Raw genomic sequence first — 26,891 nt, 5'->3', positions numbered from 1 at the left:
TAACTGAAGGAAATTGCTTAGATGCTCTCCAGGTTTTCTGGCACAAAGCCAGGCTTTGCTCTGCGCCTCAGCTAGAGCCTGACCCACGAGTGAAACTTAGAGCTACTTTGATCAGCCACAGAATTGCTCCAGTAACTTAGAATTAGCCTCCACCAGAAGCTGCATGTGCTAGTTTCTGGGCAAGGGATATGGTCATCACCCCCCTTGGCTGGGGATGGGAAGCATTCAGAACTGCTTAGCTGGATGAGGTGACAGAACATGTGCAGTAGAATAAACTTGTCTTTTAGTGCCACTGAGTCACAGCTTGTGTGGCAGTGGGGAGGAGACAGAGACTAAGCACGTGGGAATTGTAAAGAAATACTGGTTTCCTGTCCCAAAGTGTTCCTATTTCATGCGAAGGGGGGTGGCTCTGTGACTAACCTGGCCCAGCCCACTGAGAGTATCCTCTGATTTTTAAAATGTCTAATCTGCATTTGTAGCAGGCTGCTTAATATTTCAGCAGAGCTGTGCTTTAATGCCTTTTTTTTTTTTTTTTCCCCTTTCTTGTCTTCTAGAGCACAGAGTTCTCGGAAACCCCATCACCAGACAGTGACTCTGTGAACTCTGTAGAGGGGCACTCTGAGCCATCATGGTTTAAAGACATCAAGTTTGATGACAGTGACACAGAGCAGATTGCTGATGAAGGAGAAGATAACTTAGCCAGTGAGTTTCACCCAAGTCTTGGTCTCGCTCTGCCTTCTCCCCCGTTATCCCCAGTTCTTTGGGACATAGTAGTCTAACCATGTCGTGCTTTATGTGTGTGTTTGTGTATGTGCGTGTGGGGCTGTAAATAAGCAAACTATAACCTAGCTAGTCCTCCTGTTTCTTACAATGGATATGGTATTTTTTATTTAGTGGAACTGGTAAAGCTTCGTACTTCTAATGGAGGAGGAGCATGTAAATTGCTGACTTCTGTTTCTCAGGCAGACTTCTGCTTGATTTGGGCCTTACCGTAATGCACTAAAGAATGCCCAATATGTCAGCATGCACACATGAGGGTAAGATTAGAACTATGAAAATACTATATTCCTGTAGCATTGCACACTGGTCTTTATGTATTAAAGACAATTTTTCTCCTCTCCGGTACCCTCATGATACCCATTTGAACCCTTCTCCTCCCTGTATCTTCCCCCTTACCCAACACTAAAAGACTCCGCCAGCCCTAGCAAGCGCACTTCAGTCAGCAGCTTCCAGTCCACAATGGACAGTGATTCAGCCGCCTCCATCAGCCTGAACGTGGAGCTGGACAACGTGAACTTCCATATCAAGAAGCACTCCAAGTACCCACATGTGCCCCCTCACCCTGCCGACCAAAAAGGTATGAGGTAGTCACCAGCTGGAGTTGCACATGATGGAGAGCTGGGCCCTAATAATACTGACCTATTTGGACACTACTTTGGTAGCTGTCTTGCAGAGGGGGAAATACAATATTTAGCCGGCACTTTCTTTCAGTTTTGATGTGCTCACCTCTGTGGAGGCTCAGTAGCCCTGTTGAAACACCTTCTCTGCAGAGTGTGTAACTTCCCCTGTGACTTTCTCTTTGCAGTTAAAGCAAAGCCTTCTGCCCATGCATAATAGGGCAGATCCACATATACAATTTCTGGCTGACTCGGGTGGAAAAATAGTCTGTGCATAAACCAGTTTGATATGTGTCTCTACAGGTTGAGATTAAACTGGAAAAACAAGCAAGAAAAAAAAAACAAAACAAAACAAAACAACAAATGAATAAAATTAACTTGGAAGAGCTCTGTGTTGACTTCTAATTATACCTTAATAAGCTTACATTTGACAGAATAATCTTACTGACAAGCGATAAGGCCTGACATAATCCATATATGTAACATCTGTTCAAAAGAGAGCATCCACTTCTGTGAAGTAGGAAGAAATCAAATACTCAGTGTTGAAGACTTCTTTTAGAAGTTTTTTTTTTTTCTCCTAAATAAGTACTAAATCGAAAGACTCTAACTATAATCAGAATCCTTATGGAAAAAAAATAATGTGTCTGCTTGTTGATAATAGCATTCTCTAAATTGGACAAGGGCTGACTGAAACCAGGGCTTGCCACTGGCTTGGGTCTAGTATATTCTAGTTGCTTTACATGCTGGGTAGCAACTTGTCTTTGCTCTGCTTCCTCACCTACGGTTACATCAGCTTTGTAGACTTCTATCTTTGGCTGCTTCTAAGGAATTTCTTATTCTTAATTGTTGTCACCGCACCCCTTCAGTATTTCAAACTTTGAAAGACAATCCAGTATTAAACACTTTGGACTCGTAATAGATTCATCCTTCTATAAAGTGTAACAGATTTCTTCTGTTGTTGTGGATCAGAATGCAAGGCTTAACCTTATGCTTGCATACAGATTGCATTTTCTGAAACTGAAATGGTCACTGAAGAGAGGGAGGAAGGAGAAGTGGTCACAGATGACTTTGAAAATGTGTTAGACATGGGAGAGGGAATGAGGCAAATTAAAAGAGGCATTTATCAGTGCCTGTTGTAGTCACCTTTTTTTATTTGCTAAAAATATGTCTAGAAGAGGGGAAATCCAACTGCTTATTTTTTGCCCCAAAGAGAGGAGCAGAGCAGGTTCGAAAATTGAGTTGATGTCAGATGACTCAACAGTATATATGGGTTGTCAGCACTACTGACACCAGCTCATTATTGGTTCCTTTCAACTTGTTTCCAGCTTGTGCCCTAATCAAATGAAAAGCTAAATGCATCTGCAGGGAAGGAAAGGTGTGGAGCAGGAGAATGTATTAACAAATTCCTTTTAGGAAGGAGGGATGCTGGATTAAGTGAGCTTGAAACAGACCCAGGTGTGCTGCAGTATCCTGTGAGTTTACAGCTGTAGCAGGTTTATTTTTATCAGTGTGTATTGGCAGTAAAGCAAGCAGTAGTCAGTTTGGCTCTGAGCAGTGTTGAAGGACTTGTGGAGTGATAGTCCTGGTTTCAGATATATCTCAGTCTTTATCTCCTTATACAAAAAACAGTACATGATGAAGGGGAAACATAAGAGAGCCTACCTCTCTCGGAAACTGTTGACCAAATCAAGGCTTCTCATAGCCAGAACTGAAACTCTTGTGAGAAAGATTTTGATGATGGAGGACTCAGAGAAGAAGAGCAGAAAAGGCAAGTGATGAAGGGACTGAAATGAGAGAGACTTCTGCCTTTGAGTTTTATATATTGGCAGCACTCTATCTTTGGTGAATCTCTGCTGACTAGTGTTTGTTGCCTGTTCATGAAATGTGTGGTCTTTTAATCGGGTTTTTCTGTAGAGTGTAATTTGTAGTATAAAACTGGGAACAATTCATTTTAAGAGAATGGATTTCCCTTGAGGGGAAAATAACAGTAATATGCCCAGAACTAGGATAGGGCAGAGTTGCGAGTTATTAAAATGCATCGTGGAGGTGTAGGTATTATCCTTAATTTTGGGGGAAAAAAAAAAATCTGTACTTTCTGCAAATACAGAGGACTTATTGTACATCTTTGTTTTTGGATTCCTGGCATGAGAGTCCTTGGAGGAAAGACCTAACCAGGGACCAGCAAGTTAAAGTGAATGACAAGATCTTGAATAGCAAGAAACACTTCTTGGTAATAGGGAGACTGAAATTTCGTATGTACTTAGACACTTGTTATTCAAGGCCTTCAAAAATTAGGTGGGATAAACCCCTAGAGTGCGTACTGCAGTGCCTAGAGTAGTGAAATGGATGACTTCTGAAACTTTGTTTTGGAAATATTAAAGCACGAAGACGTTCACCTTGTGTTCTTGATTTATCTTGGCTATATTCAACAAAAGATGCCACTCAGGATGCTACGGAGTATCACAATGGTTAGCCAAGACTAGATAGTTAAGCTTCTATGTAAAATGGGACGTGGTTATTTTAAGAACAGAGTACTGCAGTCAATCAGCAATGTTGTGTGTTTGCTGCTGTCAGGGGTCAGTAACTTCCCTATGAACATCATGGACATGTATTTGGCTTGATTTCATTGGAATTGTCTTTTGTCCTTAGAGTGGATGACAGCGACTTGATTTTCTTTGAGATAATGAAGTAAAACTGAAGATCACACCCACTTTTTGAGGCTAGTAACTCAATTTCCTCCGAACTGTGTGAATTACAGTCACTGGGGGAGGACTGGTGGGAGAAAACATCAGTGCTAGAAGTGCAGATAAACTTGGAGAGGTTAGTGGGTTTCTTCAAATGAATAAGGGATCAGCTGCTTTGAAGCAACAGCCTGTGATGTACTAGCTGTGTTGTAGAACACAGTGTTTTGTATGTAGTCTGAGTCTAATTGCAGGACTTCTTGTGATGTTATAGGCTGACTAATGTCTGACGTGTTTCTATGAAATTCTAGTGACTCCAAGTTAGCTGGCTTGTAGTATCTTACAAGTGAGTATACTGACTCATTTACATTATTATCTGACTAAAAACAATGTTACTTTATAGTGTGTATCGAAATGGGAAACAAAGTAAGATTGGTTTCTGCATTTAAATTGGGGGGAAGAGATTGACTTATTTGAAATGTGGCATTTAGTTGCTGTTTTTAAATAGATACCGTTATTAATAGAGCAGCTTTGTTTTTTAAATGTCCTTGCAGCCAGATGTTCTTGATACTGGTAGCAGGTATTTTGGGTAGTTAGTTTTTGATGCCTGCATCTAGTTAGGAGGGGGAAAGAGAAGACAATCTGAGTAACCGTGACATAGTTACTTATCACCATCGCTTGCCAAGGCTTAGCGTGCTGTTGCCAGGAGCCCCTTTGGTGCACCTTCTTTTGAAAAGGTACACCTCAGTTTTCAGTGTGTATCTGTGGATGCATGCGTCCTTGTTTGTGCATCTAGAGGAAAAGCTGTGGTTGCTGGCCAGTCTGTTTTGATGTTTAACCAGAGCAGTCTGTAAGGTGTCTAAAATCTGTACCTGCTGGTTTCTATTGGAGACCTGTGAACTTGTGTGTGCATTGTGATATTTGCTTTCAATGATGCCCTTGAATATCAGACCTAAGAATTCGTATGTTCTGGGGTGGGGTTTTTTGGTTCTTTTTCTGTCGTTTTGTTTTGGTGAAGCTGTTTAGGGGAGCTTGTAAGATAGTCTCTTGAAAGCTAAGTGCTTGCAGACAAGGCTATAAAACATGCTCCGGGAACCTCCTCTCCCTCCCTGCCCGCAATGTTCTGTGGAGCATAATGCGTGTAGGGATGATGTGAGGTAAGAAATGTGTGTGTTAGCTACTCTCACCACCTCAAACTCACACCTATGAATGTATTATGTGTCCAGTCTAGGAAGAGGTATGGTATCTTACGTTGTCAGGAACTTCCCTAGGGCACAACTGGAAGCAAAGTTATAGGAGGTGTGACTGTACTGAAGAGAAGTGTTCCTAGTTTGGAGGTGCCACTTTGTCCAGAGCATAACTAAGGTTAGGTTTCAGCTGGGGTTAACTTCTGCCTCGGCCATGCCAGTCAGGGATATGTGTCAGACCTAATTTGAGTGTGTTCACAGTACGAGCTGCTGCCCTGAGGCTGTTGCAAGGTGGAAAGGGATGGATGTGCTAGTATACACGCTCATTTGTAGGTACAGCATAGCATGACTTTCTCTAGGTAGTCTATGGGGCTGTGGGTGAATGAATGCTGAGCACAAGCCAGCTTTTATTAAGTAGTAGGTTGCTTCTAATGCTAAACTCTTCATCTAAGCAAGAGATGAAAGGAATCTGCAAATAACCATAAAGCTGCAAGGAAGGCTTGCGACTTCTCTTTGGTGCATTGATCATCTGTTGAGTATCTGTTTGCAAACTGGGCAACTGCAGATAAACTCACATTTTTAAACTGTTAGCATGTAAGGGGTCTCTGGACTGATGCTGTTCAGAGACTTGTGATTGCTTGTGTCCTGTCAACCTTTTGTTGCTTTCTGTTGGTGTCTGAAAGTTGCCTGGCTTTGCATTCTGTTTGCAGCAGTAGGTCTGGACCATTCTCAGGAAAGGCGATAAAAGGTTAGTTTCAGACTTCGGATCTTCACACTGTGGAAGAAGTTGGACTATTGCTCTTGCTTTCCCACTGTGCAATCCCTTTTTGTAGAAGCAGGGAACCAAGTAAAGGCACAACAAGCTAATGACCTCTGGATAAAGAAAGCTTTTTGTAGCCACCCTGCATGAAAGATCAAGATCTAGCAAGCTAAACAAGCGTAGTAGATGGAGCTTCATCCTATTTCCCATATATAAAGTGATACGTAGCTATTTCTTTCCTTTGTTGCTGGGAGTCTACCTCTGTCAGCATGGATTCATCAAAACACTTCCAACTGTTTTAGACTTCAGACTTCTAGCTCTTGAAAGGCAGGCTGTCTTTTGTTTCCTTCCCTGTGTAAAGTAAATTTCATGTCTGGTCTCTCCCTCAGTCTGAGATACTTAATTGGAACGGGAGAGCAAAATCTCTTCTGAAGCTGCGTGTTTTTTTTTTTTTGTTTTTTTTGTTTTTTTTTTTTAGACCATAGTGAGGAGGCCATTCCCTATGGTGTCTGCTTGCAGCTTAATACATTTGTATTCAGATCTAGAAGACTGTGACATGAGTCCATTGGAAAAGCAAACTCTTAACTCCTAGCTCAGTCTTTGCTCGTATCTACTCCATTTGTTTTGTTTCTTCACAGTAATAAGTATTATTTTCTCATTGTCTTAGAACTTTTTGATAGAACAAGAATGAGAGGATATTCTTGTCTTGACCACACATCAAGCTGTTGCTAAATTGGTGACTAAACACTCAGATGAGTAATGCTGCTTCTTCTGGTGTGGGCGTGTACATTATAATTATATGGGTGCACCAGTGTAACCTGTCATTTTTGTTGTCTCCGCCTATCTCCCTCTTGTCTCTTCTTTCAGAGTACTTGAATCCTGAAAACGGTGGGCAGCAGATGTTCTCTATAAGTGATGCTTTTATTAAAGGTAAGGAGAAACTTCAAATGTTTCTGTTCTGTGGTTTTAATATGATGAGAACTCCTCAATACTCCTTTAATAGGGCATTGGCCCTTTAGAAATACTTGACAGTAAATTTGAGCTTATAGTTTTATGTATCTGTTTTGCCACACATACTCTAACTTTTTTGAATGAACTTTCAAGCTGAAATTTTTTTCACTTCTCAGATTTCTTCATTCAAAAGCACTCAAGGAAAAGCTTTTACTTTTTTTTTTTTTTTTTTTTTTTAAATAACTCTAAGTGACAAGTCTGTTCACAACTTCCCTACCCACAAATTTATGTAACAGATACAGATTTTAACTTTCTGTGCAAGCAAATGAAGATATGATATGATTAACTGCACTGATTCTACAGAGTAGCTTAATGTTTCATCTCTTAAATCTTTTTGGGTTTCCTGTCATTACCACCACCACTACTGCTTCTGAAATGAAATATCATTAGACACAGCTGAGAGTTTTAAAACCCATGTGCCTTCCAGTATCTTGGCTAGGTTCACTTGTGGGCTTTTTTCTCCTAGTTAATGCTATTGATTTTGGTGAGCTCACAAGAGGAGGAAATAAGGGGGAAACCCCAATATCTGTGAATCCATAAAAATAGTCTTTGATTAAACTAAGGCTTTGTTTTTAACTGAGCTTTTGCAGGAGAAAGGAAAGGGGAAAAAACAATGTAACTTCTGTCAATCTTCTACATAGCTAATTTTGGGTATAGAGCATCAGGAAGAAGTTAATTGTTTTTAAAGAGTCTTTTTTCCAATAGTCTTCTCAGATTACTATTGTATAAGGATTTTGCAGTTTTATCACACACTCTGAAGAGTTCTAAGCTTGAACTCTGAATGCTTACACACTTGCTGATGAAAAATTATACAATACTAGTGTAAATGACTTATAATATAGTCAGCCATTATAAGAATGGGGAAGTTTATAACTTCCCTTTATAATATCATAATATCTGTGTAGGAAGTAACCTAGTAACTCTTTCAAAGCACAGAAAACTGTGCTGAAATAATCTCTAATCATGGTACTGCAAAACAGAGAACAGTTCTGAGGAGTTACTACGTGATATGGTGATTGAAAGCAGCAGGCCCCCTCCAAGTGAGGGCCGTCTTATACTATTGAAACATGCTTTCTGTTTCCAAAAGCAGAAATGGCTATAGTTCATGCTGACATTTAGGATTTAAAAAATTGTGTTCAGTGGATACAGCCTTCATTTGCGTCGTGTTTATTGTAGCAGAGAAATACCTCCGTATATGATGGTTAGGTGGGTGGAAGTGAGAAGATGTACTGAGATCTTTTGAAAAGCTTGTGTCACTTTATTGACAGAAGATCCTTGAGAATTCTGTAGTATTAAATACTGTGACATAGGCTAGGTGAACCAACCTGCTGGCAGCAGCCTCTGCACTTGAGCAGCAAAGAGGTGCTGTGTGGGGTCAGGGCTGCAAGTCACATAAAGGTACAGAAGTCTGACTTTTGAATTGGTAGCATAGTATTTCTTTAAAATATCTTTGGGAGATGCACTAAACAAGGCCTTTACCAAGATACTTTTGATACTTGTGCTGCAGCCTGAATAAAATAACTGGATCTTTTAATCATACTTATGTAGATGTCTTGAAAGCATCAGCTTTTTGTGGATCAAATTAGTGCCTTTGACCAATGTTCTAAATCTAAAAGGCATTATGATTATGTGTTATGAATATATACAGTATTTGGAATTTGCTGCTTACTTATAACTGGGATATAAGATTTTTCTTTGTCTTGACAAACTTGGTAACAATTCAATTCCATAAGAGAAAACAGTCTGCTCTGTACTGGCAGTAGATGAATTTAGTAGCTCACTTTTCCTTTGTACGTTCACCACTGTTATACTCAAAACTGTTTGCTGCATCATGTTACCATGATGTCTAGCTCAAACTCAGTATTTCAAGAGGCTTAGACTTATGTCTTAGTAAATCCTTTCCTTTTCAAAGTAGCCTTTCAGAAAGACAGGCATTCAGCTGTGACTTTATGTTAACAAAGTGTGTTTGTCTCTTTCAGAGTCATTATTCAACAGGAGGGTGGAGGAGAAGTCCAAAGAACTCTTTTTCACGCCCCTAGGCTGGCACCACAGCAATCTGGATCTTCTGAGAGAAGAGAATGGGGAGAAACAAGCCATGGAAAGGCTGCTGTAAGAAACACATAGAAAAAAGAATTTTTGTATCTTGAGTAACAATTCCTGAAGCCCCTCTACTCCACCAACTTTCAGTAGGACTTGATCTACAGTGGACAATACAAGGAACTAATCTGCATTAAGAAAACATAATTTTTACATTTTTAATTGCTTTTTTCCCTGTGACTTTTATGTATTGAAGTACAGGACTAGAGTTGACTGTAGAATGTTCTAGGCAGGTGTTCCTTCAGAGGGCTTCCTGCACTGTAAATGTTAAGAAGTTTCCTTCTGAGATGTGACTTCAACTAATGGCTATTTTTCTCATGAGAAATCTATTTGGTTTGCCTTTTTTTACAGGTCTGCTAATCACAACCACATGATGGCACTGCTTCAGCAGCTTCTGTACAATGAGTCCCTGTCACTGTCCTGGAGGGATATCATTGTACCTGTAGTCTGCCAGGTAGTTCAAACTGTACGGCCCGATGTCAAGAGCAGAGATGATGATATGGATATCCGCCAGTTTGTCCACATCAAAAAAGTAAGCTTCAAACTGTAGATGTAGAGAAATTAATGCAGCTGCTAGCAGCACCCCTTGTTTGAGAAGAGTTCCAGTCCCCCTGACCGTAGTCTGTTCAGTAGTGTAATTGGCCAACGCGGCCTTTGGATAAACTGTGGTTCTAGAAGAAGTTGCACAGGAGGAACTTATCCTGTGAAAGGTTCTTTAATGCCCTGAAGCTGACCTTTCAGGCTGTAGGCTGCAGAAGGTAGCAAAGTGCAACACCTCTGTAATGACTTGCTTCCTTTTTTGGTTTCTGCTTATTTTATGCTTGGATTTGAGCTGTACTGAATGCTGGATAAGTGGCTTGCAGGACTCCATGTAGCAATCTATTGCCCTATAACTCTCCATTATGGAGGACTGAACTCCTCCCGTGCCAAGACTTTCTTCAGGCAGAAAACTTAATTGTTCTGGGATGGTGCATCTAGTTCTGCCAGATGGCCCAGTGTTGACATTGCCAAACTGTAAGGCTGGAATTGTGGCATGCAGAGTTTATTCTGAGACACTGATGTGAAACTAACATCCAGGGAACTAGTGTGACTGAGGATCAAAAGCTTGGGCTTATTTTTCTTTGGCAAAATTCACATCAGGAGGCTCCTTTTGCTTGAAAGCCACGTACGATACGCGGAGAGCCTTATGGTTCTGGTGATAGCCCTGTGGCATCTCTTCAGGCAGCAACAACTCCTGAAACTCCAGTTTAAAGAGCAGATGTTCAGAGGTGAAAGCTCTTCATAACTCTTTTCAGATGCTAATAACAGAAATGTCTGCTGAAACATGTTATTCAGAAACCTTTTATTTATTACTCCTGTGAAACGGTTGTGACTCTAGGCATACCAGTCATGTGTTTGATGTGTTCAAATAGTAGGTAGAGTTTTATTTGGTTTTCTTGCCCCCCTTTTTTTCCTTTTCTCTTTCTTTTCCTTACAACTTGTTTGTTGTTAAAGGAAGTGGCATGTGCAAAGGTACATGCTCCCCATGGCCTATAGAAGTTAAATTCCCTTATCTTCTAAAGTCTACCTAGTTTAACATCTGTTGGGAGGGATGTAGAGATACTGGAACTTAGTACTTGTTTTCCTGTTGTCCTTAGTCTGCCAGACTTTAAAGGAGAAGAGTTGTGTGTTCAGCATGACTGTATCTGATCTGTCATCTTGTAATTGAGGGTGTAGCTGAAGCTTGCACATCAGCTACAGTAGGTATTCTACGTATTAGGTTTACTGCACTAGAAGTTATGGGAGTGTATGATAGTTCAAAAAATGTTCTTTGCTGCTTTAGATCCCTGGTGGAAAGAAATTTGACTCCATGGTCGTGAATGGATTTGTTTGCACTAAGAATGTTGCACACAAAAAGGTAATTCAGGCTTGATTAATCAAGTGCTGGCTATAGTGCATGCTGAGGGAGCAAGTGTGCTGTGACTTCCTTTTTGTGTTGTGAAGCTTTTCTGACCACTCAGGAGGTTTGCAAGCTTTCTCTAGTTTGAGATCCTAAGCAAGAATGGCTTTTAAAGCATTTCTTTTCCAAGCGGTTTTCTTTTAGCCCAGAGATTCTAGCAGGGGAAGCTTTCCTCGTGCATGTATAGACAAAAAAAAAAATCGTTTCTACCCCTACTGCCCCAGAAGGCATCTAATAATTACCCCAAGTCTTATCCAGAAAAAGACATTTGTGATTCTGACTTACAACAACATAGTAAAGTGAGCCTTTAAATAAGACAGGAGGTCAAGATAGGAGTGATCTGGATGAGGTGTATGAAGACTTTAGGGTTCTTGGGGATGACTGTAGAAACCTCCAGCGTTGAACTCATACTGGACAGTAGCTGTGAAAGTCCAACAACTGGGTGTAACATCTTTATAAGAAGGAAGAATGCATAGTTGGGTCTGTGGTGGTGGGAGGAATGGCTGAGACACATTTAGGATGGGGGAAAAAAAAAATCAATCATGGGATGTCTGTCTTTTTTTCTTGTGTATTTTTTTCTTCCAGGTGTTTGTATTTTTGTTTTAACTATTTTTGTGTCTTCCTTAGATGAACTCTTGCTTAAAAAATCCTAAAATTCTTCTGCTGAAGTGCTCAATTGAGTACCTCTATCGAGAAGAAACAAAGTTTACCTGCATAGACCCTATAGTACTTCAGGTGAGAGCATGCTTTTGTTCTAGATTAAAATTGCCTGAGGTCTAGTAATTCAAATGAAACGATGATCAGTGCACATTGATTTATTTTTTTTTTCAGTGTGTAAGGTGGAGTTGAGTGAGTGGGATTGCATAGGAAAGAGAAAAATTTCCTCTTCTAGCAACTAGCTAAGAAAACTGCTGCAATAAATACAGTACAAACTTGTAGTCTTGTGCTGAGGGTTTTTTGTCATCATTACATGTATTGAGAGTAGTTTTATGATGCTCACAATTAAATGCAGCATTTTAGAAAACATATTTTGTTTTTAATGATACACTGTATAAGGAACATAAGGGTCAGAAGGTCAGAGTTAGATATGGTTTGGGTGCATGAAGAAATATTAGAGAAGTTAGTGTAGGTGAGGGTTGCACCCATGTTATTTCTTGTCAGCCTTGAAAAAAATGGGGCAACAACCAACCTAATGAAGTGATGAACTACAAAATGTCACTTTCTAACAGGTGCCCTGCCCCTGTGACAGGGAGGTGTATTAAGTATGAAAACACTGAAATGATAGACCTTTAACACCATGCATTCCTGTCTGAGAATCGGTCTTCAGGTGTTTGCCCAGATACTTGTAACAAGGTTATTTGGTGCCCTGCAGAGCTTGGGCCATCATGTTTGCTTCTGTATTTGACTATTTCCTTAGCATGCATTTAAGACCACTTCTGTTTAGTGATTAACAGGCAGGATTACAGGTATGAAAGCTTTAGGAATAAAATTTGTCTTGGCTTTCTAGTAAAAGCTTATACTGCGACCTGTCCTTTGTCTGAATGTAGAAATATATACTATTCTTCCTAAATACTGGTCTCTGATTATTTCAGTGTCTGCTTCAGAACATGATCATAACTATTTGTGTATCTGCATTAAAGTCCTATAAGACAGAAAATACTACAGAAATACTAGTTCAATTGAAAAGGTTAGCTTCTAGCAAAAGTTTTCTCTTTGCTATAACAACATGAATGTTCTGAGAATCTCGCAAGCTGCTTTTGTGGTATCTTTCTCTTGCACAGAACTTTTAAAACCTGACTGATATGAGCTGCAATAACACAACTGAGAATACCTGGCTTGGGAAGCTGTATCCTCCCTCTAGCACTGTAGGCCTTTAGTTCTCATAGAGTTGCAGTTCTGCTTTCTCTTTCTGTGCGTGGTAATAAAAGTATATGCGGGATAGCAAGATGAAGCCAGAAGGTGGGCATGGTTAGAAGAGCAATTTTGCAGTGCACAGCATTTGGGATCCTACTCCAAAAGCACTGTCCCCAAGTACAGATTTAGGGATTGAGGCTCTGTGTACAGACTTGTAGGGGCATAGAGCACTGGCATACTCTTTGTGAATGGAAGTGTCTCAGAGTGCCAGCACTCAACACTAGCATGTTTCTGAAGGTGGACAACATAATATTGTAAACAGCTTTGGTTTAGGATGCTCTAATTCTAGCAGCTTTTGAACATAAAGCCTTTTTTCCATGTAAGGATGTAAAGTGCATCTCTCTATATATATGTCTGGATTCCGCTTCAGACTGTCAATGGACTATATTCTCACGTGCAGTTAGTGCATATAACAAATTACTGATAAACTGGGTGTTGTGCTGTGGGAGCAGGGAAATGTGCACGATGGGCAACTGATGGTGCTTTCTGGATAAGTGGTTTACCAGTTTTGTAGGAAAAGTCAGTATATAAATGAGAGAGACAGTACTATTATGCATTTAAGTGTGTTTTCCAGTGTGTGAGCAGTAGTTAACTGCTATACTTTGTTCCTGCCTGCAGGAAAGGGAGTTCTTGAAGAACTATGTACAGCGGATAGTTGATGTGAGGCCTAATTTGGTCCTTGTTGAGAAGACTGTGTCCCGAATTGCCCAGGACATGCTCTTAGAGCATGGTATCACTCTGGTCATCAATGTCAAGCCGGTGAGCATTTCCTGTCAGTCAGACTGGGCCTTGTGGTAGATCTCTGTAATTTCTCCTTGTAGCAAACTCCCTGGAGGAAGACAGTTGTCGTCTTTTCTCCTATAACCAAACCTGGGCTCTTTTTTAATGGTACTTCTCTTCCAAGAAGGCAAGACGGCAAACCTAGAGAGTAACTTTTCCTCAGCTCTTCACAGCAACTTTGCTGTGTCCTTGCTTGGTAGGTCCTTGTACCCTGACTTGGCTCTAGTTAACTCTGACTCCTGTTTGTAGCAAATTCTGCATAGGTCCTCAGTGATCCCGAGAGTGCCTCTCTTTCCCTCCGAGGCAGGGTACAGACAGCCAGAGAGGGGCTGTGGGAGTTGGCTGAGGTCCTGATAGCTAGAGCTATGCTGACTGCACTGTACCTCCTGGAACTTTTTTCACTTGAACAGATCCAGATATCCCCAAGGAAGGGCACAATCTTACCTCTCACCAGAAATATCTACTCAACTGCTTTTCTAAGATTCTTGTATATTGTGGGTATGTATTTGTGTGACTGGGTTTAACCCAGAGTTTGCATCTCAGTGAGGGCTTTCCTGAATCATGCTGGCGTTTTTTGTATTCCTCTCTTTTTTTAAGAGCAAGCTAAGGATGCTAGTGTTCTCTTTGCACTGTAGATTCTTACTGTTCTTTCCATTTTTACAGCAAGTGTTAGACCGGGTAAGTCGAATGACCCAGGGAGACTTAGTGATGTCAATGGATCAGCTGTTGACCAAACCACGTTTGGGAACCTGTCATAAATTTTATATGCAAGTTTTTCAGTTGCCCAATGGTGAGTAAAGCTTTATGTGTCGTAGTTTGTGTGTGAAAGGATAAACGCTTTGTTCCTCTTAACTAGATCTGAACTAGTGAGTGCTTAGTATGATCAAGTATCCTTCCTATTCATTTTTCTTCTGTTACATCTTGGAACTACAGCGACCTAGCTATGGACACACAAGCATGATCTTACTAAGATATAAGACACTAAAATTTAATTAGGATTAAGGGTCAGCTTCTTCCTTCCAAACTGTTTTTTCTTTTCCCACAACAGTGGAGTTTGTCTAGTCCAACTTCCTGTAAAAAACAGGAACGATTAATTTCAGTGCAAGATCAGGTTTCTCAGGACTTTGTCAGACAACTGTTGAAAATATTGCAAAATGGAGATTTCATAGCCTGCCTGGGCACCTGTTCAGTTGCTTAACCATCCTCAGCATAAAGAATTTTTCTACATAAAAGCAGAGAATCATAGAACAGCTTGGGTTGGAAGGGACCTTGCAAGATCCTCTGGTCGAACCTTAACATATCCAGTTAAAATTTGCTTTGTTGCAATTTGTGCACACTGCCCCTTGACCAGTCATTGTTCATCTTTGAGAAATCAGGTTCCTTTTTCTCTCTAACCCCTTTAGGCAGTGGAAGTCTGCAAAGAAAGAATGAACAAATGCCACTTGACAGGTTGCCAATGCTGCTGGCACACACAAATGCTGTTGGTACAAGTATTTTTTGAGATGCAGTCTTTGCATCTCTTCCCCTTCCACTTCCCCATGTCCCCTTCCAGCTTTTAAAATGCACTCAAAATCTTGTAGGCTTTTATTTGTAAGGATGAGCAGATGTGCCTGAGAGGATAGTGGTTCTTTTGCTTCACTGGTATGGAGACTACAGTGATCTTAAAATACAGGCCAGCATGTTGCATGGGGCCTTCACTTGGACTTTATGATGACTTGTTTTACAAACAACGAGAAGTTTCATAGCAAATACTTATTTTGCTTGCAAAAGTAAGTTATTTCAATACAGTGATGTGAATTTCTGCAGCTGGATTGTGCTACAGATGTTACTTGGTCTTAGTCTCTGTTACAGTCTCTTCAGCATATGAGATATCCAAGAACAGGTTAATTGTAGTTGTTATCCTAACTGCTATGTTTGTTTTCTTTTTTTCTTCTAGACCAAACAAAAACCCTCATGTTCTTTGAAGGGTGTCCCCAGCACCTGGGTTGCACTATCAAGTTGTGTGGTGCTGCAGAGTATGAACTGGCTCGTGTGAAGGAGATCTTGATCTTCATGGTGTGTGTGGCTTATCATTCCCAGCTGGAAATCTCTTTCCTTATGGATGAGTTTGCCATGCCCCCTACTCTGACCAAAAACACCTCCTTTCACTCCCTTATTGAGGAGCCAGGAGATGAAAACGAACAACAGAACCTCTTCAATAGTGAGAATTTCAGCACAGCAGTCAGAGACATTGAACTATCCTCTGAAAAGCTGCCTGTAATCTCTGAGTCAGTGTCCTCTGATGAGGTCAGCTTACTTGAACAAAGAACTTTATTTGAGAGAGGTGACCAAGAGAACAGTCAACTGGAAACAGTGTCCTCTAAACAGCAAGAGCACCACAAAGCGGAGTCACCATTTCCAGTGTTCAACTCTGTACCTCCTGCAATACCTGAAACATCCCTGCTGCCCCTCCATGGCATGGACCAGCACTTGGTCACTCTGGATAGCCAGACTCTGGAGCCTCTTCAACAAGCAGATGATCTGCAGGAGTCTAAGAGTCAGATGAGAGTCTTCAGAGACCCACTCCAGGATGATACTGGTTTATATGTCACAGAAGAGGTAACTTCTTCTGAGGATCGTCTCAAGACTTACTCTGCAGCATTTAAGCAGGAGTTGAAAGATGTCATTCTCTGTATTTCTCCTGTAATGATGTTCCGTGAACCATTTCTTTTGACTGAAAAAGGCATGAGGTGCCCTGCCCGGGAATACTTCCCTGAGCAAGTTTATTGGTCTCCTCTCCTCAATAAGGAATACAAGGAGTTGGAGAGCAGAAGGAAGAGACAATTATTGCGGGACCTCTCTGGACTACAAGGGATGAATGGGAGTATCCAAGCCAAGGCTATCCAAATATTACCTTCTCATGAGTTGGTTAATACTAGAATAGCAGAACATCTAGGTGATAGCCAGAGTTTAGCCAGAATGCTGGCTGACTATCGGGCCAGAGGAGGGAGAATACTACAGAAAAGCACAGATCCTTTTGCCCAAAGTAAGGATATGTCTAGTGTCCCTACTGGAAAAACTGGGTGCAGAACTGAAGAGGATGAGAAGGGACTGGCTCAGAGTGAATCCTCATGGTCTCATAAGGTAAGATTCAAAGCTGTGTTACTGAAAACCCAGGTTACATCAGTTTCTCCTTGGTAATACAGAAGGTGTAGTGTCTCAAATTAAATGTTAAACCAGAGCTTCTGTGTGTGTGTGGTTTTTTTTTTGGTTTGTTATTTGGTTTTGTTTTTATTTTTTCTTGAATAGATCAAAACTCCATTTTAGATTGCAGTGCTCTGGGCGCTTAAACAAGTCAGTATAACCAGGGACAATGTGGGTAAAAGACAGAAGAACAAGAGTGTGGCTGCAAAATTTCTCACAACCTCTTCCCTTCTCGGAGACTCTAATTTCTGAGAAATTCACAAAACCAGCTAAGAATCAGTGTATTACATTGCAACTGTATGTGACCGATTTCTGAAAATGAGTACATGAAGGGGGAGCAAACTTAAAGTAGTTTCTGAAACTTGTATTGGTGATTTCTAAAAGGGTGGTGTTTTCATCTTCAGCGGCCTTAATGTCACAAAAACAGCAGTAGGCTGTAATTACATTAAAGTATTTGTTTGTAAATGTTTGAGTGATCTGAAGAAATGTGAGAATCTCATAATGGTAGTGGGGAATCTTCTTTGAAATTTCAAAGCAAGGTAGTATGGGCTTGTAATCAAAATACTGAAAGTTTTGGAAAACTACTATGAAAGCAATTAAACTTGTATCCGAGGAAAAGTATGTTGGGCCTGTCTTGAACTGGAAGCTGTCCAGGAAAAAAGTCTACAAACAAGAGTAGCAGAACTGATCTCTTGCAGCAGTAAAAACCATTTTGGTCCCTGAACCGATCACCCCCAAGTTCATGAGCAGAAGTCACTTTTTAATTGGTGCTTAAATGTAAATCTGTGTAGCTTCACAGGCCATAATCTTACAAACTGTAAGACTAGCCCTTGCTCTGGATCAGACTGGTTGATGCTGTTTTGAATTTGTTCAATGATCAAAGAAAAGTATTTGGTAACTTCATAGTTCTGTAGGGCGTGGAAGGGGAAACAGATCCATTCCGGCAGCAGTGTAGTAAATCTCTCCACAGAGAACGAAGTTGGAAGTCTTTCTGTAGTCTGAATGAATAATTGAGGTATAACATATTGGCAGGGTTTTGACTCCAAGGTGTCCTAAACTGTACAGTGCTTTAGAGACTCTGGATGTTTCTCTCAGGGCTTCTGTTGTTTTCTATTTCCCTTAGCTTCCTTTCCACAGAAACACACACGTGTGCATTGGTTTCATTGCGCATATTAGTTATGCTGTTCTAAACATGGCAGTTAACAATTATACATGGTACAAGTCTACCTGAAGCTCAGACACAATGCAAGGTTAATCTGTACAAAAGGAGCAAGCAGAGGTTCGTCTATAAATAAAACTATTAAAGCAGAATTTTGTCATCAGGAGTTGTATGTGGATGGAGGTATCTGTAAACAGTAAATGCGGTATTTTTTCTCTATCAGGTGGATTGCCTGAGTCCAGTAAACCACCAGAGGCTCTGTGTTCTCTTCAGTAGCTCTTCTGCTCAGTCCAGCAATGCTCCAAGTGCCTGTGTTAGTCCCTGGTATGAAAACTGCTCCTTTACAACATGTATAGTTGCTATCTTTTTTTCCTAAGTCAGCATTAGTGCTCGCCTCATAGTGATCTATCTTTGAGAACTACTTTGTAGGTTGTACCCGTCCTGTAACAGAAACTGTTGCCGAAATAGTTTTGTCTTGCCTGGTCAGGTGAATCCAGAGCAGTATCCCATAGCCTTTGTAATTCTGAAGGTATGATGAGAAAGCCCAGCCTAAAACCAAATGCTTTAGTGGTTCCTTTCACTGCAGAATAATGTATGTGTGGGGAGGGTGCTGCACACAGTCTTGTGGGGAAGAGTTAATGTATATAATGTATATAAGAGTTAATGTCCAAGCCCCAAAATAAGCCTTGAGAGAATCTCAGAATACTTCTAGATAGTATTATCTGAGAGTGGCGTTGAAATATATTGCTACCTTTCTCGTATTATAATCAGCGGTGTTAAGGGCTTTAACTGTGTTTTCAGCTTTAAGGGGCTTTAATTTGTTAATTGTGTGCAACTTATGACATGCTTCTAGCTCTACTAAACAGGATAGGTCTTAGTGTTTCATCGTCTTGCTCGGGTGAAAATATAAAGATGGCTCTCTCTTACAGGGAGAGGTCTTGGCTTCCTGTAAAAGTTTAGGAATGAACCAGAGAAGGTGGTGATATGCTTACTAAACAGCAACAATAATAGGGTGTAAATTACTGATATTAGAGATGTCTGAATTGTGACGCACTGATGCTTACACATTTTAAGTGGATTGCTTACCTGAGTTTTACTATGAAATCTTTTAGAAGAACAAGGCTTTCTTAAGGCTTTTTTCATCTTCTGCATGTATGCTTTTTGTAACTGTTTAAATGTTAGTATTTGAGGCTTCAAGCTGTCTAGACTGTTGTATCTAGATATTCTTGAACATCATCTTCAAAAGTGCAGTTGACTTGTGTTCAACTTCTAAATGTCAAGTTTAAAGTTGTTCTAGTAGGACTCTGATCTCATTAGTAGCAAACTTGACGGCAGTGATCTAGGAAGGGTCGTCAAGAGGAAAAAAAAGCCTTTGAAGGTCTACAGGGCTGAAAACAAGCCAGCAGTGTGTACAGATCTGTGCACCTAAAGGCCATTGCACAGCTAACACTGGCAACATCCACCCTCTAAAGCTTTTCTTTCTTTGCTTTAGGATTGTGACCATGGAGTTCTATGGGAAAAATGACCTGACTCTAGGGATTTTTCTGGAGCGCTACTGTTTCAGGTGAGGAGGAACTTATTCTAAATCTCATTCTAAACAAAACAAAAACTTTTGGTTGGTGAAGTTGACCTGCCTCCCTCTTAATCGACTGTACTTCCTGTGCACTTAGAAGAATATCATGCAAGTCCACAGAGCTGGTTGTGTCCTAGTAAAGCTTACTCCTTAAATCTGCTGTTCCCTTTGTGTTATTATCATAAGGTAGTGAAACAAGAACTGAATTTAAGAATTGATTTACTCATGCTCACTTCTTACAAACCAGTACATCCACTGCTTTCCCACTTTGGTCCTGTCCCTCTTATTTCCTTCCTTTAATGAGACTGTGGAACAGAATACAAAACAAAACAAGTTCATAAAAGCAAATGTGTTCACTTAGCACATTCTTACAGTGATTTGGCTCTAAGGGCCTAGTTAAGAGTCTCAGCATATATTCCAAATGTCTGTTTTTTGAGACAAGCAACTGTACTGATTGCAATTTTCTGAGGTTCCTTTGAGCTTTCGCATGAATTCTGGAAAAAACCTACTCCTTTAATGTTAGCTGAACGTCTCACAGTAAGGTTTTGTCATATCTGCAAGGTGGCTAATGTAAATGGTCCAGAACACTTGTAGCCCTGCCAAAGTACTGTGTAATTTATTTCATCTGACAGAGGTGCAAGTTGTTAAGTTTCAGTGATAACCAGTACTGCCAGTTCTTGTTTCTCTATTCTACCTAGCTAGTGTGTGCGAAAGTGAATGCTTCTCAATCTCCATAGTTTCAGTAATTCTTTTTTTTTCATGTGAAAAAAGAGGATCCGGGCTTTTTCTATGCTCTTTCTGTTTTTGAAGAATTCCCTATTTCCCTTTGGTATCTAAACAACTCAGCTTTTATTTTTCTGATGTCAGTCTCTCTTCCCTGACTTAAAAGAAACCAACCCATAGAAAAATCATCTGTTTTTCTGTTCAGAGAGGTTATATGGCACTATTTTGTTCATCTCTTCCTTCAGAAGCTGAAACATTGCTATTTTGAAGGCTCTTTGGCACATCTTTGTCCTCAGTAGCCTTTGCTCTTGTACACTGCCAAAGTCATCCTCTATTTTGGTGCCAAGCAATTCCAGGTGCTTGATCCATATTTTGTGGACTATATGGAGTATGCTAGTAGAAAGTGATGCATTGTAAAAAGATTGCAATAACAACCAGTATCCAGTCACTATTTTTGGGATCTACACAACTACTGCTGGCAAGGGGACTTCCCTATGCGCTTTTTTTGAATGAGTACAATTCACTCTTCTGCAGAAACAGCCTTCACTAAAGGCTTAGGTAACTTTTACAGTTTAAAGATAAATAGTACCATGACATTGTCATATTAGATATGTTGAATCAGTTCTTCAGCAGTGCCTGGCATATGATCATTCCTAAGTGTTTCCATTTCTCTCTATAAGGCCTTCCTACCAATGCCCCAGCATGTTCTGTGAAACACCAATGGTGCACCACATTCGTCGCTTTGTTCATGGACAAGGCTGTGTGCAAATTGTGTTAAAGGAGCTGGACTCCCCAGTCCCTGGGTACCAGCATACCATTCTTACTTACTCCTGGTGTAGACTGTGCAAACAGGTAAGGATGTGATCTTAAGAATCATTGCTATTCTTCTGCAGAATTCCTATTGTGATTGGCCTTGTATGGAAAGGCAGCATTTTTGAGAAGGTGCTCATCCCTGGAGCCATGGCTAAACTAGCACAAAACCTGTTACTGATACAGATGTTCTCACCTATCTACAAACTCCTTTTGTAGAATTGTGGCTGTTGAGGGTGAAACATCTTGTGTGAGGTAGTCCTGTTGGAAAGTGTCAAACCTGGCTCTGAGAGGATAGGTTTAAGTGGAGTTGATACAAAGCTGGAAACTAATCTCTGACACAGGAGAAAAATGGAGTTGCCCTCTTGTAGGTGAAAAGTAATGGTCCCTTCCCTGCAGTGAATCAGCACAAGCATCAAAAGAATGTGGATGGAGAAGAGCAGACACTGAGACCTACTGGCTTAGTAATTGGCTAAAACCACTTGGTATTCTTTGATCTGCTATGGGCTGGGCGGTCTGCATTGTGTCAATATGATGTCTAGACTTCCTTTAGTAGTCATTAGAAAGTAAGTAAAATCTTCATTAGAGGAATAATAAATTGCTTTAAAAAACCACAAGATGGTAAGATTGTGTATTATCTGAAACTTACTCTGTAATTCAGCTAAGAAAACATTACCAACTGGATACTCATCTCTCACTAAACATTGTAAAACTTAAGACCCTACAAAGAGACAAGAATAAAACTTAATTAAAAAAGATTCATGTAGTGCCTGAAATGCAAAACATCTCAATTACTCATGTGGATGACTCAATTCACGTACTTATGCTGGCTTAAACATGGGTGTTGGGTTTAAAGGTACCTAGAGGAAGTTAGTGTAATTGCTGAAGGCAAGTCCTACACTGCTGTGTTTACTCCTGTTCTATAACCTTTTATGTCTATGTACTCATGTAAACACTAATAAGTTTGTGGCTCTTAAGTATGTATAAAGCAGTGGCTACTCAAAACTTGCAAGCAGTGCTGAAGTTGACATACATTGCAGAGCAATACCAATGTATTTGTAGCTGAAGAGTCACCAGGGAAAAAGTGTATGATGAAACCCCAGCGGCTGACAGGGATGCTGGGAATTGTCTTTATGGAGAGAAATAGGATCTCAGAGATAAACTTCTGTCAAGCACTCCCCCAGCTTAACACTTGTCATTCTCAACTAGCAGTTGTTGTTTATCTGATTTATTTTAACTATGTGTTGGCCTTAGCTTTTCATAAATGCTATCTTTGTTGTTGCTTAGTGTACGTTTCAGTCATGGGTGCTTCTGGTACTAGAAATACTAGATTGCTCTCTCGGTTAGCCTGTCCTTAATCTTGGTTGAAGGATGAAATTAAGACACTTGGCTTTCAATTTTTCAGGTGACACCAGTTGTTCCCCTTTCCAATGATTCTTGGTCTATGTCTTTTGCAAAATACCTTGAGCTGAGATTCTATGGGCACCAGTACACTCGAAGGGCCAATGCAGAGCCTTGTGGTCATTCCATTCACCATGACTATCACCAGTATTTTTCCTATAATCAGATGGTGGCATCTTTCAGGTGAGGTTCACTGCTAAAAAATTCCTTTTCTCTCTCTCTAGTACTTGTGAAGCATATAGCTCTAGTAAAGGTTCATTAGGCTTGTCCTTCATGTTGAGTACAGCATTGGATAGCATAAGTGCACTATAATCACAAGTGCAGGGTTGTGTTCTGGCTTGCAGAGGGCACTGTGGGTGCCATCACTGTCCTGGGTGGGGTAGGCAGTGCTTCTAAGAATGGATGGCTCCAGCTCACAATACAGAAGGGAAATACTTTTCCCTGTCTAATTTCAAAAACTTTCAGAATTATGTTTTTACAACGTGATCTATGGCTTTACTTTTTGCCTAGGAGATAAATGAACAGGGTGATGTTGCTGCTAAAAGTAACTATAGCCCTGGATACGCTGACAGCTCCCCTTTTCATATAAGGGCTACAGGCCACAACATGGTCTTATGTGGGGAGAGGCTTGTTAATAGCTGTAATATTGCCTTCTCAGCTACTCTCCAATTCGACTGCTTGAAGTGTGTGTCCCACTCCCCAAGATCTACATCAAACGACAGGCTCCGTCAAAAGTTACTATTTTGCAGGATCTGAAGGATTTCTCTCAAAAGTAAGCTTTGTTTTTAATGCCTTCCTAAGCTTATTTGTATTTTGAACTTTTATTAGCAGAACACAAAAACATTTTTGCTAGTGTAGATAAGACTTTAGTCATTATTTAATAGGGAAGTAATGGTTTTAAACACATTTATATGTGCATATACTTCTAAGGGGGGGTGGTATTGGAATCTTCTTTATTTAACTTTACCTGCTTTGTACTAGTCTCTCACCTTTTATTCTGGTGGCAATTTGGTTTAAATGTAGGCGGTAGAAACTAAGATTCTTCTACTCACCATCCCTCAATATTGGACTGATATTTGAGTGGTATAGCACGTTTCTGAATGATGTTGCTAAGTAACCACTGAAAGGTTGACCATCAGCTGGTGTCTGAAATGTCACCTTCTCTTACAAAATTCCTTTTCAAGCACAGCTAAAGTATTTCTAATTTCTCCCTCTAATACTAAAAATGGAACAGAGGGCATGGTCCTAAAAGGCTTAATTTGAAAACTGCAGGTAACACTTTGTACCCTCACCCTAATGTTCCTTTTTGGAATATCTAACCAAATTTAAATCCTGCCTTCAGCCCAGAAAAGCTGAAAACATTGCTCAGATCTGTTGTCCAAACAGAACTGCTTTCATTATATTGGTCATGTGGCTACTAAACTCTCTGGTGTGTAAAAGATGTTACTTTTGTTAGCTATGAATATAATAACAGCAGTCAGTCTGGTACTTTCCTGTAGTCTAAGGTAAACTACCATAAGCCTGGACAGCTTCTAAACATGGGAACAAAAATGTGGGAGATTGTCATGACAGACACTGTATTAAATCCAGCCTGACTGCTGTTCCACCTGGTGGCAGCATCCCTGTATGGCTGATGTCTCTGTGACTGCCTGACTTAAGAACCTGTGGAGCTTTGTTTAGGGCTGAAATAGCTACTCACTCCGACTGTCTGAGCCCTTCTGGTGGAGGTGTAGCTTGCAGTCCCAGATTCTTCCTAGACACAGATGACACAACAGTTCCCCTCTGCTGCTAATGTGTTTGTGACCCTCATATTGCTCTCTGACAACTTTGACTGCTAAGAGTAAGTTGTGAAGAGGAATGTCAGTATGTGAAACTTCTAGATTTCTGCTATACTAATTATTTTTTTCCAACTTTCCCTGCAAATGCAGTGGAACAGCCTACTATGCAGAAAACTGCTGTGTATTTTCTTTCGTATTCTTTAATGCTAACATTAGCAGCATTTAGACTTTTATTAAAGAATGTTGAAGATGTTCTAAGTAGTCACAACTTAACTCTTTGCATCCCTGTCAATAGGGTGTCACAAGTGTATCTTGCTGTTGATGATCGCCTTGCTTCTCTGAAAACGGATACTTTCAGCAAAACGAGAGAAGAGAAGATGGAAGACCTCTTTGCCCAAAAGGAGGTAATGGACTACTTCTGCATCAGCAGACTGTAGGCTGCAAAGTATGTGAAGACGACACTCAGATCTGGTGTCATCTCTGGACACGGGACACTGACAGCCTTTCTTTTGGCAGATGGAAGAGGGGGAGTTTCAAAACTGGACTGAGAAAATTCAAGCAAGGCTGCTTTCATCATCATTGGACACACCTCAACAGTTGCAATCTGTTTTTGAGTCTCTGATAGCTAAAAAACAAGGACTTTGTGAGATGCTACAAGCCTGGAATAATAGGTAAGAGGACACATGTCGAAATCATGAGCCATGCTGATACTGCGTTGGTTATAGAAGGGAGGAGGTTCTTTTGTACTTTCTCTCCCTGTGGTGCAGTTGCTATGTAGAGTATGTTATGAAAGCTTGTGCTGAATGTCCTCTACTGGTTAAGACCACAGAGCTGATTGAGTTGAACAGAAAATCTTTTGAGGCCAGATAATAAAAGTATTGTGCTGTAGAGCACAACTTAGGTTTGAGAGGAGAAAGTGTCATTTGAATAAAGGTGGATGAGAGGGGAGCATAGGAAATCAATGATTTGGGTGAAGTTATCTCAGAGGTGAAGAAAATGTTTTGGTTTTGGCCATTTGAAACTTAGCTTTGGCACATGTTAGCAACCATCTGAGTTTGCAATAAAGACTTGTGAAGGCATGCTTGGCTGTATTCTAGTATGGAGAAACTTCCCAACTTGTGCTTTTCACAGCTAATACCTGTAACCTACCTTTTGATTATTTTTTCTTTGGTATTTTTTTGTGGTGGTTTTTTTGTTTTTGTTTTTCAAGATTGCAGGACCTCTTCCAACAAGAGAAAGGGAGAAAACGTCCATCAGTACCACCCAGCCCTGGGAGACTGAGGCAAGGTGAAGAAAGTAAGGTATGAATAGCAGGCTAGAATCTACTTAAGCATTTGATTTTTTTTTTCCTGTGACAACACAATAGACTTAAGACTGGCTGCGGGTCACTTAGTAAACTTGCTTTACTGCATCATGTAGTTTTCAGCTGCAAAAGCTTGAACTGCGTGTTAGTATATGTATCTTTTCCTAAAGATGTGAACCAAGAGCCATATAACACAGAAGAAGACAAAGTATGAACAGGATTTGATGATTTTCTGTGGTGTTTGTGTAGTGTTAATCTGCATACTGACAGTGGAGAGCTGTACTCATTGACAGGTGTATGCCTAGATAGGAACCAGGTCACCTTGTTAGACCCTAGGTTGTTGCCCATCAGGTTTATCCATTGTGCAAAAGAAAAGCCAAACATCTGGAGAGGGAGAGGAAAGAACAGAGGAAGGACTGATAATGAATTTGCAGGTTCATCTCTGTTCTGTGTTGTGTCCTCTGGGAACTGGCTGAGGGGATGTATGAATGATTTTGGACTGCTGCTTCAGGAGCTCTGTCTAAGGGTACAGTTGCCAGCATGCTGAACGACCACCCTTTGGGGGAGCTGGTACTCTGAGAAAATGTCCAGACTGCAAGGCCATACAATATAAGCATCATACAGAGAGGCTGAGCTCCCAATTGTGCTAACATTAGCAAGGTGCACTATGAAACCCCATGAGACCCTGGGTTTGCTCATGCTTAACACATATTTGTTAGATGCTAAAACACGCTTCACCTTGATCTAATAGCAAGTAGGTTTATATAGAAGAGCGTAGTTTTTAAAGTAGCATACAGGGATAATAGCAGTCATAAGTACCTTGTGAAGCTGGGTTGCTGTTGCCTTGTCTTTTTTGTGTGGTAGCAGATGCAATGACAGTGCAATGGGTGGGAGTGCTCAGTTGTGGTGCATCTACTTTTGCAAGTGTTCCACAGAGGAAGGAATACAGCTGTAAAAAGATAGGCATCAGCGTTGGTATTTTGTTATTCTGTCTAGATCAGTAGCATGGATGCTTCCCCACGCAATGTTTCTCCAGCACTGCAAAATGGAGAGAAAGGTCTGTTTTTCATTTATTTCTTTATTTTTCTTAAGCTACCAAAAGAAGCATGCTGTAACCATTTCCCTGACATAACATGGGAGCCTTTGTCAAATTTGATAATTTAGAGAAACAGTGTATCCCCATTGTGTCAGATGG

The 26,891-nt window shown here is 40.5% G+C and overlaps 1 protein-coding gene across 6 annotated transcripts in view; it reads left to right on the top strand.

The window, feature by feature from the left end:
- Positions 1–26,891, top strand: part of PIKFYVE (phosphoinositide kinase, FYVE-type zinc finger containing) — a 77,715-nt gene that overhangs the window by 25,036 nt on the left and 25,788 nt on the right. For all 6 annotated transcript variants that reach the window (XR_006164580.1, XR_006164581.1, XM_042784410.1 and 3 more), the window contains 19 exons: positions 555–702; positions 1,190–1,357; positions 6,893–6,955; positions 9,016–9,145; positions 9,485–9,665; positions 10,956–11,030; positions 11,700–11,807; positions 13,605–13,745; positions 14,430–14,556; positions 15,703–16,889; positions 18,332–18,432; positions 19,601–19,672; positions 21,085–21,256; positions 22,620–22,798; positions 23,274–23,387; positions 24,689–24,797; positions 24,910–25,064; positions 25,604–25,694; positions 26,693–26,753. Coding sequence is in view for 4 of the 6 variants with exons in the window: in XM_042784410.1 (XP_042640344.1) it covers positions 555–702; positions 1,190–1,357; positions 6,893–6,955; positions 9,016–9,145; positions 9,485–9,665; positions 10,956–11,030; positions 11,700–11,807; positions 13,605–13,745; positions 14,430–14,556; positions 15,703–16,889; positions 18,332–18,432; positions 19,601–19,672; positions 21,085–21,256; positions 22,620–22,798; positions 23,274–23,387; positions 24,689–24,797; positions 24,910–25,064; positions 25,604–25,694; positions 26,693–26,753 (3,382 nt within the window). In the remaining 2 variants the exon portion in view is untranslated. The remainder of the gene's footprint in view (positions 1–554; positions 703–1,189; positions 1,358–6,892; positions 6,956–9,015; positions 9,146–9,484; positions 9,666–10,955; positions 11,031–11,699; positions 11,808–13,604; positions 13,746–14,429; positions 14,557–15,702; positions 16,890–18,331; positions 18,433–19,600; positions 19,673–21,084; positions 21,257–22,619; positions 22,799–23,273; positions 23,388–24,688; positions 24,798–24,909; positions 25,065–25,603; positions 25,695–26,692; positions 26,754–26,891) is intronic.

This window comes from Tyto alba, unplaced genomic scaffold, assembly GCF_018691265.1.
Source record: "Tyto alba isolate M040663 unplaced genomic scaffold, T.alba_DEE_v4.0 Super-Scaffold_7, whole genome shotgun sequence".
NCBI lineage: Eukaryota > Metazoa > Chordata > Aves > Strigiformes > Tytonidae > Tyto > Tyto alba.
This window is presented reverse-complemented; position numbering and strand designations above follow the sequence as displayed.